The sequence below is a fragment of the Melanerpes formicivorus genome, unplaced genomic scaffold (assembly GCF_026170545.1).
Source record: "Melanerpes formicivorus ecotype bairdi unplaced genomic scaffold, bMelFor1.0.p_v2 SCAF_2, whole genome shotgun sequence".
Classification (NCBI taxonomy): Eukaryota; Metazoa; Chordata; class Aves; order Piciformes; family Picidae; genus Melanerpes; species Melanerpes formicivorus.
The window spans coordinates 27,300,214-27,319,477 of record NW_027142354.1 but is presented as its reverse complement, the minus strand read 5'-3'; the positions used below and the strand labels follow the sequence as shown (position 1 = coordinate 27,319,477).

Sequence of the window (19,264 nt, the reverse complement as noted above, 5' to 3'; positions counted from 1 at the left end):
GAATGAAGCTGATTTGTTCCTCTGCCAGATCTCTCTTTTTACTATTTTGAACTGCATGATTGTTTGTCGTAGGGTTGGAAGGGTAAGGCCAAAAAGCCTCCTCCCTCCCCCCTGTAAAGTAAAGGGAAAGAAAATTGAAGGGAAAGGAAAAAAAACTCACAGCTGAATTAGGAAAGCAATGAGAGCTGTATATTTACAAAGCAGGGAAACGCAGGGAAATATATACAAGATTTACAATATCTATAGTATGTACAGAAATATACAATAAAGTAGCACAGAAATGAGAGTTCCCCTCTCTGCTGAGGGGTTTCCCCACCTCCGCTGAGGGGGTTCCCCACCTCCGCTCCCCCCTCTCTCCCCTTTTCCCCAGAGTGGGTTAGAAAGAGAGAGAAAGAGAAAAAAGTTAGAAGCAGTTATGTGTTAATTGGAAAGCAGTTAATACAGGCCTTGCAGTTTATCAGTTTTCAAGGTCAAGCCTTGGCCGAAAGCCCAGAAACAGCTGCTGCTGCTGAAAGAGGGGAAAAACAGAACTGAACTGGAAAAGTGCAGGAAAGCCCAAGATACCCTGCTGCACTCCCAGTTCAGAAGGTGCTTCCTCCCAATCTAGCAATGAAATTAGTTTAGATCCGTCTTTTTCGTTTACCAACTTCCGACCACCATATTCCCTTTCTTAAGGGGACAGCCTCAAATGGTCACATTGTTTTTTAAAGTGTCCAGAAGAAGTGATTTAAATGAAATAGCAGCATTCTGTGCATTCTTGATTACATGTCCTGAAAGTTACAGGTGAAAAAAAAGTAACTCAGTCAGGATATGTAAAACTGCACAAAACTCAGAAGACTTATCTACAAGCAGACATGGACATACTTGTGGTGGCAAAATAACTAATATCAGAAAGCTATTCCAGCAGCAGTGCTTCTGCAGGCACAGCCCTTTGAAACAGAATTAAGAATTATTCCAGAATTAAAACTACCTTGGGGTTTTTGGGTTTGTTTTCCCCAAAAGTATTTTTCATGGTTTCTCCTCTTCACCTCAGCATCTTCAGCACTTCTTTCCCTAGAAGAACTTGTAGTTTTATGTAAGGAGGGGCAGGAGGGGAAGAGAGATTGGTCTTGGGGCTTGATATTGCTGGTTTTGGTTTTGTTTGTTTGTGGTTTTCTTGTTTGTTGGGGGTTGGTTTGTTTTAAAAAACAAAATCAAACACTTGCACATCTTGATTCTTCTTCCCTAGGTCTTATGGGGCTGGTGACACAGCATGACTGGAACCTCTTGTTACAGTTTTAAGACTGACAGATTTTTTCCAGAGGATTCAAATCTTGGGGATGGACAGCCTTTAGAGGCTGAACACAGAATAATGCAGGATAAGTTTATCTCATTCCATTGGTCTGCTATATCTCTTATATTTTGCAACACAAGGTTGTTTCTCTCTCAGCTGCCTCCTGTCTGCTCTATCTCTGCCTTCTGACCTTGCATGCCAGCTGACTGTCTTCTGTTTTGGCTTGTGAGGTACAGGGGGAAGGTGCAGGTGTGGAGAGACAGCAGGCTGGCTGTAATACAGCTTTCTGAGTCCTTTGTCCGGGGAAGTGACTTTGTGCTGTTGTTAAACTGAATATATGTAAATATATTTTGTATATGTTTATTACCTTTTATACTTTCATATTTAGTCCCTATTGTAAGTAATAATTTCATTTTTCTTACTTCCAAATTCTGAGTAGGTATGGTAAATTTACTCCAGGGGGCAAATTTCCAAAATGTTGGGTGGTCCCATCCAAACCCATAACAGTTCTTTTCAGAACTCCTCACTATTTTCATTCTTACTAGTTAGACGGCATCAGAATAGCTATGTATTGATGTAAGCCTGCCTGTGATTGGGGAAACTTCAGCTCTTGCTCACACATCTTTTCCCTAGCAAGAAAAGGTCGTAATTAAAATATCTCAAACCAACATGCCCTGGACCTCAATATTAATTTGATTTTAATTACTACTATGTGCTTAAAAGAGATAAGGTTTTTTGTTCTACTACTTTTGTTTGCTCTTTGAAAGGACAGGACATAAGATTCTCTATGAAATGCATGCAACAAAGCATGACATTTGGCCTATGAATACAGAATAGCAGAAACTCCTTCTACACATCTAGAGAAGGTCAGGATCAGTGTAGCACCCTGAAGTCACCAGAGCTACTTTCATAAACCTGAAAACATAAGACTGCAGTAGAACTACTGATATGCTATTGAACTGCTTCCAGTTCACCAGTTTGACTCTTGCTCAGATAGAGGATTAAGAAATTGTTCCCCTTGAGTGCTATTTAGCAGATGAGGATTTTTCAGCAATAAACTCCGCTAGTAGGCTTTGCACTACATTATGGTGTACAGCAGGAATCTTTTTTCTCTGTGTTCCTACACACGCATCATTAAGAGAGACAATTAATTCCAGATGACTTCCACTAAGAAAGTTCCCATTGTTGCTCAGGGCTCATGCTGAAAAGCCCAGAGCAGAGCAGCTGCTAAAAACCATTCCCCTCCTCTCCTCCAACACCACAGTATCTGCCAGTACAAGGAGTCACCCAGATCTTTGAGAACAAGCAGGTGAAGGTCAAAACATGAAAAACAGAAGAAAACAAACAAACCCAACAGCTTCCTTTAGTAAAACATCTGAATGTCATTTGGGGGGCAAACCACACCCTCAGCTGCTTGAGCTCTAACAGACAGGAAGTCATGTACATTGCAGTTTCATGGAATACCAGGTTGGAAGGGACCTTAAGAACCATCTGGTGAAACCTTTCTTGGGAAATGCACCATCTAGACAAGATGGCCTAGCACCCTGTCCAGCTGAATCTTTTGAGTGTTCAATATTGGGGAATCCATCACTTTCCTGGGAAGATTTTTCCAATGGCTAATTGTTCTCACTGCAAAATATTTTCCTTTTGTGTCCAAAGTCTCCCCAGAACTAACTTGTACCCAGCAACCCTCATTTTTCCATGTGACCCTTTGTAGCCACCCTTTAAATGTTGGAACATGGTGATAAGGTCTCCCCTATGCCTTCTTTCCTCAAGGCTGAACAAATCCAGTTGTCTAAGCCTTTCATCATTGTGGCAGGCTTCCCATCTTTGTGGCCCTTCTCTGGACTCTCTCCATCCTGTACACAAGCACAATATTCTAGGTGTAGCCTGACAAGCACTGAGTAGAGTGGGATAATGACTTTTATCTCTGCTGGTGATGCCCCAGTTGATACAACCCAGCATCCTGCTGTCTTTCTTTGCCACTGCAGCACATTGTTCACTTGTGTTGAGCTTGTTGTCAACTGGGACACCTGTACCAGCCTGATTCAATGCAGTCTTACAAGCTTCTTGAACTCTTTTGTCTACACAACAAAACAACTGTACTGATGATTTCCTACAATTCAACTTAATACTTTCCCTTCCTGAAGCCTAGCTGTGACATCTCCTCATAATTTAGGCCTCATTTAGAGATGGATATAAGTTGCCACATCCATCCAATACTGAGCTATAGATAGGACTTAAACCTATAGATTTAAGCTTAATGTTATACCATGCTTCCTGGCTAAAGAAATTCCTCTTCTTCCATAATCCTAAGAGATGATCAAATCCTGCTATCTCCTCTAGTGCACGAATGTCCACAGACCTATAGCTCTTACCTAGACCTACTCTGTTTTCTAATGAGGGCCTTTATGCTGAAATCTACCTTAAGTTTCCCCAACGCCAGGACCAAGCAAAGCATGATGAAACCTCACTCAGTGAAGTACCACAGCCACAAATACAGACTGTGAAGACCATGCATTGACAGACCAACTGCTTGTAACACTTCAGAAGAAATCAAACATGATTTACGTTGTACCACCAAATCTTGCCCTTTCTGCCATGTCTCTCCATCAGTTTAGCATTCAGTTAGCAATCATTTAATATCCTGCTCCATAAGCTGCCATCAGTCTCACAGATGACACGGCTCTGGTGAGTACACAATAAAGCCATTTTTTTGCCCAGTTAAAATTACAGAACTAGGCATATTACAAAACATTTAATCACATATTTGTTAAGTATTGAAGTTACACTGTTATGCATGTCAAACTCAATCTTCTGTCTGCTTTCACTCAGCATGCCTTATGTACACCAGCTTTTCAGGATGTATCACTTAGTACCTCCTTGCAACATCCCTTTGGAAAGCTTCTTCAGGCAGAGACAGAAATTTGAAACAAGAATTAGATACTGCAATTCTAGAGTTTAGATCAGGTGCACCTATTCCAAGTTTAGGGTTGGATATCAGGACATCATGACAAAAAAGTAAATCCAACAGAGACTCACTCATTTATAAGCATGGTCTTACTGCTGACACCATTATCCTAGGTGCTCTAGTCTACAAAACCGACTCTTCAGTGCAACATGGCAAATGCTGTGTATGGTACCATGGCACATATAAACCCAAACTGGTTTTGCTCTTTACATCCACTGACACAGTTTCTGAAGAAACTGAATGAATCTTCAAGAGCTTCTAACAACCTTTTCTCTAAGATGGTGCTTCTCCAGTGAGCTACCATTAGTGAGGAGACATACAGAGGCATTTGAGAATGTTAGAGGTCTACATGGATGATGTTGCCAACATCATGTCTGAATTATGCCTCTGATTCACAGCACCTCATTTTGCTTTTTGTTCAATTTTGTCATACATCAAGCCAATTCAACTTATTAACTTAATCTACTATTTCACACTTTAAAATTCTCAGTGAGCACGGAGATGTTCCAATCACTTCCCACTCCTTAAACCAAAACCTGCCAGGAATCCTGACTAGTATTAGACTGGTACAATGGTATCAACAGTAGAAGTTTAAAACTGACATTATCTGGCATCAGTTTGGATGCTCCCACTGTCAGTATTTCCCACAGACTCAGTAACTCTTTGTCCAAAGCATGTTATTGCATGAGTGCTAGGAATTTTAAATTTCCCCTCTTCACCTTTTTGATTAATGCTCATTGCCACAATTCTATCACTGTCCTAAGGTGGCTAACAATGCCCACAGACAGCACATTTGCTACTTTTCCCTTCCATGAGGCTAAAGATAAGAAAGGCACAAAAGCTTGCATATGCCAAAAGCAGGGAAGCATCAGAGAGGACAGATTTGTCTGTAGAGCTACAAACACAATCAGTTGGGTCTGGGCATGTGGACAGGGAGGACCAGAGGGAAAACTCAAGAGAAAGAAGCTAATAGAATTGAGGCAACCGCACTTTGCAGGGGAATTTGGCAAGCAATGGAAGGTCTGTGGAGATCTCAAATAAAAGTATTCTATTAAAGAATTTAAGCAGACACCATCCAGCTATCGGCAAGGAGTCTTATCAGTTTCCCACAGAGGATTTGCACTGGAAGACTGTTGTGTTTGCTTTGAAATGGTAGTCAAAGACATTCAGCGTCATTTTTATCCCAAATTACACAGAAGTTGTATTATCATGCCATCTAGAAGTTTCTGTCCATGTCCAGTCATTTATTAAGCAGACAGTAATTAAAAGGAGCAGGTGTCCCCTCATTCCCTTACAATGTTTATATCCTACATGTAAGACAAGGGCAGTAAAATCAATTTCTAGTTGTTGGTTGAATTAATAGTAATACCGTCTCCAGTGGTCACACTGGAAATGAAAGACAGTTTTCTTATCTGGAGTTAATATTTCTAAAGAGCAAGGGAAAGATAAATCTGTCTTGAATACAAAATTGGGCTGAATGATTTTGCAAGTGCAAAGTAAGCAGATGGGCTGGGTAGCAGGAGAGCCATGTCACTCACTCAGTGGGTACTGTCCAGATAGCACATCAACACTTCCTCTGAGTTACACCCATGAAGCTTCATGCTTCAAAATGCAATCCAGCAAGCTCTTAAATTATCCATAATTGCTTATTTTGTTCAGATTTTTTTGTTGCTTGTTTGTTTGTAAAAGACTAGCCAGGCTGGCTGGGAACAGCTTGGCTGCATCATGGACTGAGAAATAGAGCCCAGCTATCACAGGAGGGGTAGCCCACAGTGTCAGTTTTAGACAGCAGATGGCCAGGAGAAAGCTTCCAAGCACATGGTATGCCAAAACTTCAGCAATTTTCCTTTTGTCAAGCAGCTTCCAGAAACACAAGATGTAGCTGAACCTTTTCGTGCTGGCCAAGATTAAAATAAGAGAATATAGTAGAATCCCACAAAATACTACCACTTCCTAAAAATATTTAGGCTGCACTATCTAAGTGAGATACTGCATGATTGCAGCAGCTTCCTCTCCAACACTGGCAAAGGAATTAAAGGTGCCGAAAACATGACTTCATTTTCAAAGTGTGGGCATAAGCAGACCAACAGCAAGATCCTGTTCTGCATCAAAGACATACCTTGACATGACAGAAAACTGAACTACTGAACTAAAATGAGGATTCACACCACAAGCATTTCAAGGAGTTGTTGAAGATGCATGTGCCACATGAGTAAAGACCACAAACAAAAGTAGCCAGAAACATGTAACAGACCTCCTTCTTATAAACATTGGCCATTACTGTATTCTTTCAGCGTAATTAAAAAAGCCTAAATGTTCCAGCTGTCTACCTGAGGAGTTTCATAGCTTTCTATTGTGGCTGGCTCAACTGCTCTCTCAATTTTAGGATTTCAAACAAACAAAACCAGACAAAAATAGCCAACAAATCAAAACACAAACTACAAACAAACAAAAAAGCCAAGCAAAAACAAAAGTCCAGCACAGGCTGCATGCTACTAGTAGACAGAAGTCAAGACCAGGCATCGAATATGAATGACAGCATCTCAATCCACCTTTTCAGCTAACACCAAAAAACAAATGGATATGGCCAAAAAGAGTTCTACCTTTTCATTTCAGACTGGCGTCTTAGAGAAACAGACAAGATAGAGGAATTACAAGACTTGTGCTGCCTCTTTTTTGTTTTAAGGAAAATTAAGTCTATATTATAATTCACATAAGCACTTACTTTCTGTAACTACCCAAAGCCTTCACCTTTTTGGGAGGATTATTTGAGTTTCTTAGAGAAAGACAGGACAAACAAGGTCCATACAAGGAAGACATGGTTTTGAGAATTTGTACAAGCCCTTCTTCCCACCTTCCTGGAAAGTTATAAAAATAAAAATCTAATCCCAAACAGACTTAGCCACAGATTCCAGGAAGCTTCTATAACACTGTGATGGGACAACAGAAAGCCCTATTTGTTCCAATTTGTCCACCTCAAAACCATTTCCTGTTCACTGGCCTGCAACTGCAACTTACAAGCTTGCAGGAAGCTGCCTGTTTTACAGAAGCTCTGTTCTTCCAGTGTCCACCATCTTTTATTTTATCAGTATCCTCAAATACAAAGCTTCACTCAACATACAGCTAGGCTTAAGGATTTTATTTCCGCAAGTACATGCCAGCCTGAAACAAGTATAATCGAAAATAACATGTTCTTTGAGAGTTATTTCCAGATACAGTTTCTCTCAAATTCACTGACCTTCCTCCAAAAGAAGATATCTTGCCTTCATTTCTGTGTCCTAACAGCCATCTGTCAAGCAAACATTTTGGTCCAGAACAGTCGAAATACAGAGTCTGTCCATCCCTCCTCTGTAAATAACTTTCAATGAATAAAAAAATAGCAAAAGAAAGGAGGAAAGGGAAAAACGAGCTGACTAGAAATAACACTTTAAGCTGGAGAAAGGATTTTTCCAGTTTAAACTGAAAAAACAAAATACAAATTGAAAGACCAAACAACTATACATCTCACCAGGAATTTGGGGTTAATGTATAATTTAGCATTTGCCAGGACAACCATTAGAAGTGGCCAAGACCTCCCCCTGAACGACAATTTACAAATCACATTTTCGACCTAGACATTACTTAACATTTTGCCCTATTGTTTTCCCCTTCTGTAGTTGCCTTAATACAAATAGCCATTTCAAGAAACAGCACCTCTTCCAGTGTAAATGTACAAGAGGCCAACTGCTTCAAAGTCTTTCCTTTCTACACTTACAACTAACAGAAAATGTGCAAAATGAGACTTCAACTTCTACACAGAACAGGGTTCTTTCTCTGATGTCGTGTAGATCCTGAGGCATGGAAGGGACAATTGGTAGGAAGAGATTTCAAAAGGCACAAGCCAAGCACAAATAAATGAAAACATACAAACACTTTTTTCTGAAGTGCACACAGTTCAGAAGTTCATGGAGGCTCACCAATTCATACAGCTTCAGCTTTGAGCCCTAAATAACTAAAATAACTGAAGGGACACATCACGTTAAATATATCTAAAGCACGAATTTTCACTGCCAAGGTAGGATAGGTTTGCATGACAAGCATGAACATTTCTGTATTCTAGCAGAAATAAATAAATAATGTGTAGTTCTACAGAAAACTGAGTACAAGGTGGCATGTGAACCAGTAGTGGAGTTCAACAGTTCTGATGCTTAGTTATCGATCCACTTGACTCTTGCAGCACCAGGCAAGGTTGAGGAGCTCATAGCAAAGAGCAGGAAAAGGAGTTTTAAGTGTTTGGGCAATAGATTTGTACTGAGTAAAATACACTTGCTTTCACTGCAAGCACAACTCCCACAGATACAAAAATAAGCCTATTTGTTTTTTTTTTTACTTCCTGTATTCAGCAGTGTGTTTAACCTTGGAGCTGTCAAGCTCCATCATGAATAATGAGCCATGACAACGCTCCAAGTGATCCTTGGAGAAGAGACCAATTTTTACCATATTCTATGCAAGGCAAAGCTTGGTTATCATATTCCCATGGTACCATACTCGCTTTGAATATATACAGTAATGTGGCCATCAAGAGGAGACCACAAGTAAATGCAGAAAAAATGAGCTATTTTCTGATATTTCATCACCTACAAACACAGACCAAGCAATAAAATATGTAAACATTCTAATGGTTCCTATTTAAAATTAAACCAGGACTGAGAAGATCTGTTTCACTGAACATGCATTTCACACAAACGCTTCACAGCTGAGGAAATCTGCATTTGAAACAACTCATGGAGGCTACAGTTAAGAAGAGTATGCAGCACCGTGTTCAGTGACTTACAGCACTGTGGGACAGGAAGATGGCCTGTGCCCCAAGCAGCCACCCAATCTCTCAGAACAAACAAGCCCCCTTCCCTCAAACACATGGCACTGCCAGAAAGCACAGGAATAAACTGCATTTGCTTGAATGACTGCAGCTCTTCTGCACCAACACCCTAACCATGCCAACGCAGGTCTAAAAAAGCAATTCCAAAAGCTGTTTCTGCTATGCACCTCCCAAGCTCAAGTGGAGAAACAATACAGAGCAAACAGATTCATCTAAATAAAGGGAAAACTAAGCAGAAGCAAGCTGAAGATTTTAAAAGGCATTTACTTCTCTCCTAAATGACAGCAGAGGATTGTGGTTACACATATTTCTTAAACTATGTTTTAACAAATAATAACAAAATGAATTATTACCTGTTCAGGAAACAAATGCTAATTCACTAACATAAGCCTATAAAACACAAATGCTCTCTAACAGACCCAAGCAGCAAGCAGTTGTTCTTTGTTTCTGCAAAGGGGAGAAACAAATGTATCCTTATGCTTGATGTGTTTGTGACAAGGTATTTTGTTCATGACTTAACAACAGGAAAACCGTGCCTTTATTTCTGTGCCATTTCCTGCCCTCGTTGCCACAACTGAAAACAGGGCATCACTTTCCCTTCTCTGTAGGGGCACCACTTTATTCATCACATTTCAGTTTCAAAAGTTACAACTATGGGAGCTTTCAGCAGCAATGTCAGTTCCTTAAGCTGCTGTTTGTAGTGTCAGAAAGCAGAAACCGGTGCTGAGTACTTTTGAGGAATTTTAAGTGGTAATACATCTCTGTCTCACTGAACTGCTCTTACAAATTATGCCCTCTCCTGTAAGACTGGATGGCTGTTAGAAAGCAGAAAAATCAGAGTTCTTGTCTATGGTTGAAGCTGGTGAAGAGCCTCTACCCCTGAAGTGATAACATAGCTACAAGAACCTATTTTTTGACAATTCAATTTTCCATTCAGGAGTATAGCCACCCATATCCCTCCTCCACCTGCTCTCCTTCCACTGTTCTCTCTTCTTCCATGCACAGGACACTTTGCACATCATACTTCATCTCTCCTTCCCCTACAGCACTTCCAAATCATCAAGACCATACTACCACCACAAATAGCACTGCCACAATCTCCAGGTCAAAACAGTTCTGCTTTTAACAGAGTATCTCTCTATACTGAAAGAAGTCCCCCACAGCACAGGGACAGTAATTTTCTTTGTAGCACTATAGTTAAAATATCCTCCACACTTCACATACACTGTGTCAGTTTCTCCCACTCCCTGATAATATATTTCCATTTATGGCCTACATCACAGCTCTGCGCATTTAGCAATTCCATTCCCTGCTAGCAGTATCTGGAAATAAGATCTCTTTAAAGAAGCCTAATTACAAATTTCAGTTGAGTAGAAAGTGGTACTGGGTCAATCTGTAAGCTCTTTAATAAGTTTTCAGACTTCACACCAGGCAAGATTTCATTTTTGACCAGGAACAGTGACATAGTTCTAAAAGCAAAGGTGGAAAACTTGTCACTGCAAAAGGAGAAGAGAAGGTCACACCTCTAATTCTTCTTGCAGCACGGCATCTTCTCTTTGAGAAACTTTCACTCGAGATACACTGTCAGTGTTTCACAAAAGAAAAGTAGCCATAAAAAAAAACCCCTGCTGACACTTGTATCAGAAAATAAACAAAAAGCAGTATGGCAGAAAGTGGGTCAAGGAATCCAAAATTAGGATTTGGTAAAATGAAGGATGAATGGCCATGTGCATGCGTGGAACATGGCATTTTCTGAGAAAGCTTCTATGCATATGGAGTTTCACTTTTCAAAGGGATGGAGGATCCCAAGGCAAAGTATTTCAAGCGCCTAAGTGCCTAGAATGATCATAGAAAGTGGGACACATGACAGTAGCAGACTTTTTTTCTTAGATACAGGCAAGCCTTTAAGACACAAACAGAACCATGGTTGTAGCAAGGCTGCACACCTACTCTCTAGACACTATTGAAAAACACATTTTAGTTATCTTGAGAGACACAGCTTTGGGCCAGAGGAACAGAGTCATGCTACAACTGCAAAGCTTCACACAAATTTTGAAAGGCCATCCACAAGTCTGATCAATTCCCAACCTCTAAATGCTAAGAATAAAAAAGCGGCAGAAAAAGAATTCCCTTTTCCCAAGCTTACTCTCTAAAGTATCCATGCAGATTTTACCAAAACATTTGTAGACCTTCCCAGCTGAAGATAGATCTAGCAGGAAGAATTTAATCTAGAACCTAAAGGCTACCAAATATGAGTACCTGGAAAAAGACTACCATAACAGGAAACAGTAAGAAACTCAAGATGTGTGTTAATAGATGCTGTCATTACTAAAGCGTGTGCACACAAAGCTTTTCGGAGGTGCCAAGACACTGGAAAGAAAAAGCGCTACTCAAATATAGATATTTGCCAGCAGCTGTAGCACCTCATAGTCTCTATCTGGTTTTGATTTAACTCAAAGGACATCACGTTAATCCCACAGGACGTTATCATTCACTTTTGTAATAGCTGCTGACCTGATTTCTGTGTCTGAGCCCTGCTGCAGTGTCATGACTAAATGTGGCAAGCCACAAATCAAAGTCAGCAGCTAGTGTCTGTCCTTTCTCCTTTCAAGCTTCCATTCATTTCTACATTTTTTTAAAGTCATGCTGCTTCAAAACAGCTGATCCAGATGGTGGGTATTTGGATTTCAACCTTCCCACATGGTGATGTGGCTCAAGAAAATAAAAACTGTAGCTACCTGCTGTTGACCTACTTCTTTCTTTAATTTGTTTTCTGCCATATGACAGAATAAATAATACAGTTCATTGAACCAGTCTTCCACACTTACCCACCACTACATACATATAAAATTACTAGAGGAAGGAGGGAGAAGGCAAAAAAAAAAAAGCAGAAAAACCAGCATGATCCAGTGGGGGGTAGGAGACAGCAATTCTCACCTCTATCATAGTCATCTTCCGCTACTGCTTTCTCCTGAAGTCTCTGAAGCCGTGAGATTGAGGATATTATCTACACAAAGATTAAAAAAAAAAAAAAAAAGAAGTAAATTATGAATAGTCATAGAATTGTTTTAGTTGCAGAACACCTCCAAAATCAGGAACACCACTTGTGACTGGCCACCAAGTCGATTTAACTCCCTTCACCACCACTCTTTGGGCCTGGCCATCTTGTCCTTCATGAGCCTATGCTGACTGGGCCTTATCATCTGCCTGCCCTGCACATGCTGCATAATGGCACTCAAGATGACCTGCTCCATGACCTTTCCTGATGACAAAGTCAGACTGACAGGTCTGTAGTCTCCCAGGTCCCTCTTCCAGCCCTTCTTGCAGATGGGCATCACATTTGCCAGTCTACAGTCAGCTGTGACCTCCCCACTTAGCCAGGGCTTCCAACAAACAATAGAAAGTGGCTTGGTGAGCAATTCTGCCAGCTCCCTCAGTATCCTTGGGTGTATGCCATCCAGCCCCAATGTGTAAGTGGTGCAGCAGGTCACTAACCATCTCTTCTTGGATTATAGGCCTTCATTCTGCTTCCCATCCCTATCTTTCAGATCAGGGGGTTGAATACCTAGCAAATGACTTACTACAAAAGACTGAGGTAAAGAAGGTATTGAGTATCTCAGCCTTTGCCTCATGCTTGACCACTATGTTCCCCCCTGCATCCAACAAAGGATAAAGATTCTCTTTAGTCCTCTTTCTGTTGATAGTACTTGTAGAAGCATTTTGTATTATTTTTAACAGATGAAGGAGAATTAATTTCCAGTTGGGCTTTGGCCCTTCTAATTTTCTCCCTACAAAGTCCCAAGTGGCCTGACCCTTCTTCCCCATTTTCTTCCTAAGCTGCAATCAAACCTCTCTGTTTAGCCATGTCAGCCTTCTTCCCCAACAACTCGTCTTTTGGCACATGGGGATGGCCTGTTTCTGTGCCTATAAGACTTCCTCTTGACCAGTGTTCAGCTTTCCTGGACTCCTTGGCCCCTCAGGACTGGCTACCAAGGGACTCTGTCCACTAGTCAGGCCAAAATCTGCCCACCAGAAGTCCAAGGTGGTAGTTCTGCTGACCTTCTCTTTACTTCTTCAACAACTGACAGCTCTGTCATTTGTGTTTGCTGTGCCCAAGACAGCCCCTAACCAGTACATCTCTCACAAGTCCTCTGTTCACAAACAGCAGTCCATCAGGGCACCTTCCTTAGCTGGCTCCACTACCAGCTGTGTCAGGAAGTTTTCCACACACTCTAGGAACCCTCCAGGACTGTTCCCTCTCTGTTGTGCTGTATTTCCAGCAGACACCAGGGAAGTTGAAGTCTCCCATAAGAACAACACCTTGTGGATCGTGAAACATCTCCCAGATGCCTAAAGAATATTTTATGTGTTTTCATATGGGTGGTGTAGTCTATAACAGACTCCCACCAGGATATCTGCTTTGTTGGCTTCCCCCCTGATTCTTTCCCATAAATAATTGTAACATCACCATCAACTTCAATACAATCAAAACACTCTCTTTGCCTGTCCCTTCTCAAGAGTTCATAGCCATCAATTATAGCCATACCACTCCAGTGGTATGAGACATCCCACCACATTTCTATGATGGCTACTATATCATAGTTTTTCTGATAAGACAATGGCTTCCAGCTCCTCCTGTTTGTTTCCCATGCTGTGTGCATTAGGGTAGATACACTTCAGTTGCTCTAAAGGTCTTGCCGCCCTTTTGTAGTAAGAAGTCCCAACTTCTGCCTGGATGTTCTTAGGCACTCCTGTGCTGTCTTTGGGCCTATTTCTAGGCAGCCTAGTTTTGTGCCCTTCCCCTTTCAAATCTAGTTTAAAGCTCTTTCAAATAAGCCCTGTTAGCTAGCTCCCCAGATAGGATCTCCTTCCCCCTCTGAGACAGGTGTATCCCATCTGTTGCCACAGACCTGGTGATCTGTAAATCAACCCATGATTAAAGAACCCAAAGTCCTGTCCAAGGCAGTAGACTTGGAGCCAGGTATTGATCTCCTGGCTCTTCCTATTTATACCAGTCACGTCCCATGACTGGGGGGATAGAGGAGAACACTGCTTGTGTTCCTGATCCCTTAACCAGTTGTTCTAAAGCCCTGTAGTCTCTCTTAATTGCCCTTGGACTTCTTGTCCTTGCTTCATCACTGCCCACCTGAAATATCAGCAGTGAAAAGAAAAAAAAAAACACACAAAAACCACCACACAAAAAACATTTGCTCCATTAACCTCTACATCATATATATATATATATATATATAATGGATTTCTACTTCACTAGAATGACCCAGTTTTGAGAGTTAAACCCAACATTTGTTATGTGGACAGACCTATTTGGAACTGCAGCTACTTCAGCCACGCATGGCTTTAGTCCAAACACATACCAAGAACAACAAACAATACATTTTGAAAAGTAAAAGACATCTTGTGATCACTGAATCTTTTTCACTCTGTGAATAAATCAAATAAGGATTACTAAAGGATTCTGTTAACATGACATCAACTTCTGATCACACTGTACTCTAGAGTGTGTTCTTGAGCCCATTCTAAAATGTTTTGTCTATATGGGCTTTGCACAGAACAAGGCCAGATTTCCATATGAAAACCAAAATTTCTTCTCCAAGTTTATAAGAGAAATACAGTATGAATGTCTTGGAACAGGTTTACTCATGTTATGGCACAAAACTGTGTGTGTATACAGACAATGATGTTTCATTAAAATATAATTTAGGTTCACCTACACAATGTTGACTTTTGCATTTTCAGAAATGTTTACACTGCAAATGTTAGGTGGGGTAAGAAAACAAAACACCAAGAATACCTGTACCACATACAGAGGGCCCTTTCACACCCAAAAGGAAACTCTTACCATAGTAAAAGTTTTGCTTTATAAGTTACTGCTTATGTTTGTTAAAATTGAGGGTCTGGACCAAAATTCTTAATTTACTAAAAAATTGTGAGGCTAGATGTGCATTCAAATACTATTAGAAGGTTTTACTGTTAGAAAAATTTGTTGAGAAAGCAGGCAGCCCTCTCTCCTCATTACCATGCCAGCCACAGACTAACACAAATACAGTTACGACACTGAAAAGTGTTTGCTTCTTATTAAGTTTATACATGACCTGTACCAAACAAACCCTTATCAACATGGACAAAGGTAAGCCTGGAAAAAGAAGTAGCATAGATTCTCAAAGCCTGAAAGTGCCTGGGAAAGCATTTTCCAAGACAATCCATATTTCAGACATTCTGCATTTTCAAAAGATTTTGCTCCTCTGTTGAAACTCTTTCATATTTAAATTTCTATATTTAAACTCTAAATTGCACAGAGAAAAATAGGTACAGCCAGTCAGCAACTTAATAGAAACACTCAGTAATCATGACTACACAGTCAACACATAAATTATACAGGATATTTAAATTAATGGTATTCCTTCTAAATATGATATGTGAAAGGCCACTAGTCAGAAAATAACTATAAAAAATAAAGCCAAAAAGTAATTTCAAAATACTTCATTAATAATATTCTACAGAATGCCTCAGAGGAGAAACAAACAAACAAAACCCCCAGAAAAACACCAGAAAAACCTCACAAACAACATCAAAGAACCACAAACACCCCTCCCCAACACTGTATATACTCCCTTTTCTCCAAGGCTTTCCTTTGTTTTTCACATCCTGAAACTCCAATCTTTTTCCTTTGACACTGCTGAGAAATGTGTAACATATTGAACAGAGGAGCTGTGAATCCTCACCATAAATTATTTTCTGTATCTTATGCCACTCTTTTGATAGAGAAGCCTACAGTAAAAGTAATTCTGATGACACTTTTTCCATATATATGATGTGTAACAACCATCTACACTGAGAGTACAGCTTTGCTGCTATTTGCAGTGTTTATTCCATCACGTACTCGCACTTATTTGAAGGTCATTTTAAGTCTGCTTGGGTACCACAGCCCAATGACTGATGCTGTCACATCAAAATGCTTTCTATTTGAAAGCTTGGTAAGACATTTGAGCACAATTAATCAAACAGTTGCTCCAGCATGGCATGTCCTGTATCTGTATCATATGACAGACAAAATTACGCTTTTTCTGTTTGTATTAAAAAAAAATTTAACAACTTCCACACCATCTCCTTTTCTTGACTACTGCTGCCTTTGTTCCTTTCTGGAAAGTTTGAGACTTGCTCATTATCATTACAATAGAAAGGTGTTTCAAATGAAACATACATCACTGGCTAACCAAGGGCAAAGACATTTGAGGACACAAATCCCCATTTCTCCCTTCACTGAATTTATGAATACAGAAATTAAAGGTAGTGATGTTTCTTTTGTGGCTACCAAAAAAAGCATAATGAGAAGACAGAGAAATTATTTTCTGTTTTGATTCTGTTATATATTCTCAAATTTGCAGTAAATTATTTTCCCAAACCACCTCAGACTATGGGCACATTGTCATTCCAGGCATGAGGCCAAAGAAACTGCTCCACATTAATGTGTGTGAAGTCTATAAATAGGAGAACCTAGTTTGATTCCCACATGCATTCTCTCTGAAAAATATCAGAGCACATCATAAGCCCAGCTCAGATGTCAGGGAGAGTAAAGAAAGAGTAAGAGCTCTTCAACATTCTGTCTTACTCAGCAGAGTTATACAAAGTTTCCCCATAGCAGGAAGTTTCACTGGGCCTAACAACAGCAGAGTGCATCTCAGCAGGTATCTCTAAGCTGAGAATTCACAAGAATCTGGGTTTTTCAAAGGCATTACAGAAATTCAGGGTACTTGAGAAACAAAAAAAAATAAACAAACACAAAATAACCACCAAAAACAACAACAAAACCCCCCACCAAACCAAAAAAAACATACCACTATACCAGAAAAATGAACATTTGGCTCCTTATTGCAGGTAAGTTAAGAATGGTTTCCCTCCAATGCGCACACTGCCATCTCAAAAACTCTCTATAATAAAATGTAACTGATCCTTCTTAAAGATTTCTCATTCCTCTCCCACAAAGAATACAGTGAATGAGACTGGCTATATATCTAGAAGGTACACATGTAAGTACACACATGAGCAAAAGGAAAGACTCCAGACTCAGCAGCCCAGTACACCTCTGGAGTTGGAAGGTAAAAAAAAAAAAAGACACACAAAAACCCCACATACACACACACACAAAAACCCACCACAAAAAAAAAAAAACACCTAACCAACAGCAGTGCGGTGCTTTGGCCCTGGCTGGGGGCCAGATGCCCACCAAAGCTGCTCTATCACTCCCCTTCTTGACAGGAGAGAGGAGAAATATAACTGAAGGCCCTTGAGTCAAGACAGAAGCAATTTAATAGGATGAAAAGCAAAAGCTGCATGCAGAAACAAGAGCAAACAAAGATGTTATTCTCTACTTCCCATCAGCAGAAAATATTCAGTCACTCCCAGGAAGCAGGGCTTCAATATATGTAGTGATTGCTCTGGAGGACAGACACCATCAATGAATGCCCCTAACACTTCCTTCTTTCCCTTTGTGAAGGAACTATTTGAATAGTTAAGATATGGCAAATGTGAATATTAATAAAAATATTAATACCTTTTTATTAATATGAAAACTTGCCAAAACATGTAAGATAGGTTCTCTGTGTGGTTAGAATATGTATTTACAGTGGGAATGCACAGTATTAAGGCAAATAAAACAATTTTTAACGATTTTCTGCAAACCGGTAGGAATAACAGGGAGACAATCCCTGGGAGTGACATGGTGCTCAGCCACGGTGGGGAGAGACTCATTAAGCCAAACCATTAAGCCAAAGAGGCAATAGAGTAATTACTCACAGCTGGTTCCACCCAAGTGGGGAGTGCTACTGCTGTGTATAAGCTGTTGAAGCTTTTGGGACGCTCATGCACCAGGCACGGCTGGTTGCCAGCAGGAAGGCCACGCGGTCGTGGGGCTGGTCTGGCTCCAGCAGGAGGGCAGGCTGTACAACACTATTCCTGCAATGGGCTCTTGCTTTGTCCTGGGTAAACTGAGGCATGGCAAAATTCTAGGTGCATTGGGAAGCAAGGCTTGCCTCTGGCTCCTAACCTTGTGGCTTTATCCCAGGCTCTGGACTGGGCAACTCAAGGCAGGGCAACTCGAGGCAACTTCAAGGAAGACATGTCCAAGGCAAAGCAGGTTCAAGCAAGGTAAGGCAAAGGCAACTAGAAATTGGCCTGCATATATATCTTGCCTGAGATTCAATTGGGCCAATAGGGTAACTGAAGCCAGCACATAGTTACCCAATGAAAAGGGGGTCTGCCAGGCTGTGGCCACAAAAGGCAGAAACAGAGGCCTGGTCAGGGAGCAGTGCTCTTACCCCAGAAGTAGACTTGTTTACCCAGACATGTTGGGGACTCCCTTTTGTTCCTCTTCCCATGTTACCCCCGATTTCTGCAGGAAGGAGAGGTGGAGAGGGAGACCATGCTTAGACACATCAGGGTCTGTCTAGGTTTGTGCTGGGCCTTGTTTGGCCCTATCATGACATCCGTAGATTTCATATCGAAGGTGATATTATGGCATGGAATACCACTTCAGTCAGTCTGGGTCAGCTAGCACACAGTCATGTCCTCTCCCAAGATCTTGCCCATCCTTCAGCCTACTGTTGGGGGGAAAATGCTGGAAAAGCACAGCCTGGGTGGCTGGCTCAGCAGTAGCCAAAATGCTGGTGTATTATCAACACCCAGCTAGAGCACTGCAAAACACAGCACTAGAAAGGTGCTCTGCAAAGAATTAACTACAGCTCAGGCAAACCCAGTACAATCAGGAAAAAAAATACAGCAAAAAACCAAACCAAAACAACACAACACACATACACACAAAAAAACCAACCAACCAACAAAAAACTCCCCCACGTATATTCACATCCCAGCAGGACTCATAGAAGAGACTTGACCCCTATTTTTCTTCATGCAGGGAGAGTACCCAGCTATTAGCTGACTAGCTACTCTCATACAGGCACCTCACTCCAATAAATCTTTGGCTAAACTTACACATTTCCAAAGTTTAGTGTTGTTAAATCATAGTGCTTCAAGGAAAGAGTTCTCACAGACCCAAACTTTGTATTATGTATACTCCAAACTGCTAACAAAACTGCCACCTGTGAAAGAAAATGGTATTTGTGGAATGCAGAAACTGATGTGTGAC

At 40.8% G+C, this 19,264-nt stretch overlaps 1 protein-coding gene across 1 annotated transcript in view; it reads right to left on the bottom strand.

Annotated features, from left to right (window-relative positions):
- The window catches only part of DISC1 (DISC1 scaffold protein), a 230,231-nt gene that overhangs the window by 184,523 nt on the left and 26,444 nt on the right, over window positions 1-19,264 (bottom strand). The window contains exon 3 of the mRNA XM_068147069.1: window positions 12,040-12,109. Coding sequence (XP_068003170.1) covers window positions 12,040-12,109 — 70 coding nt within the window. The remainder of the gene's footprint in view (window positions 1-12,039; window positions 12,110-19,264) is intronic.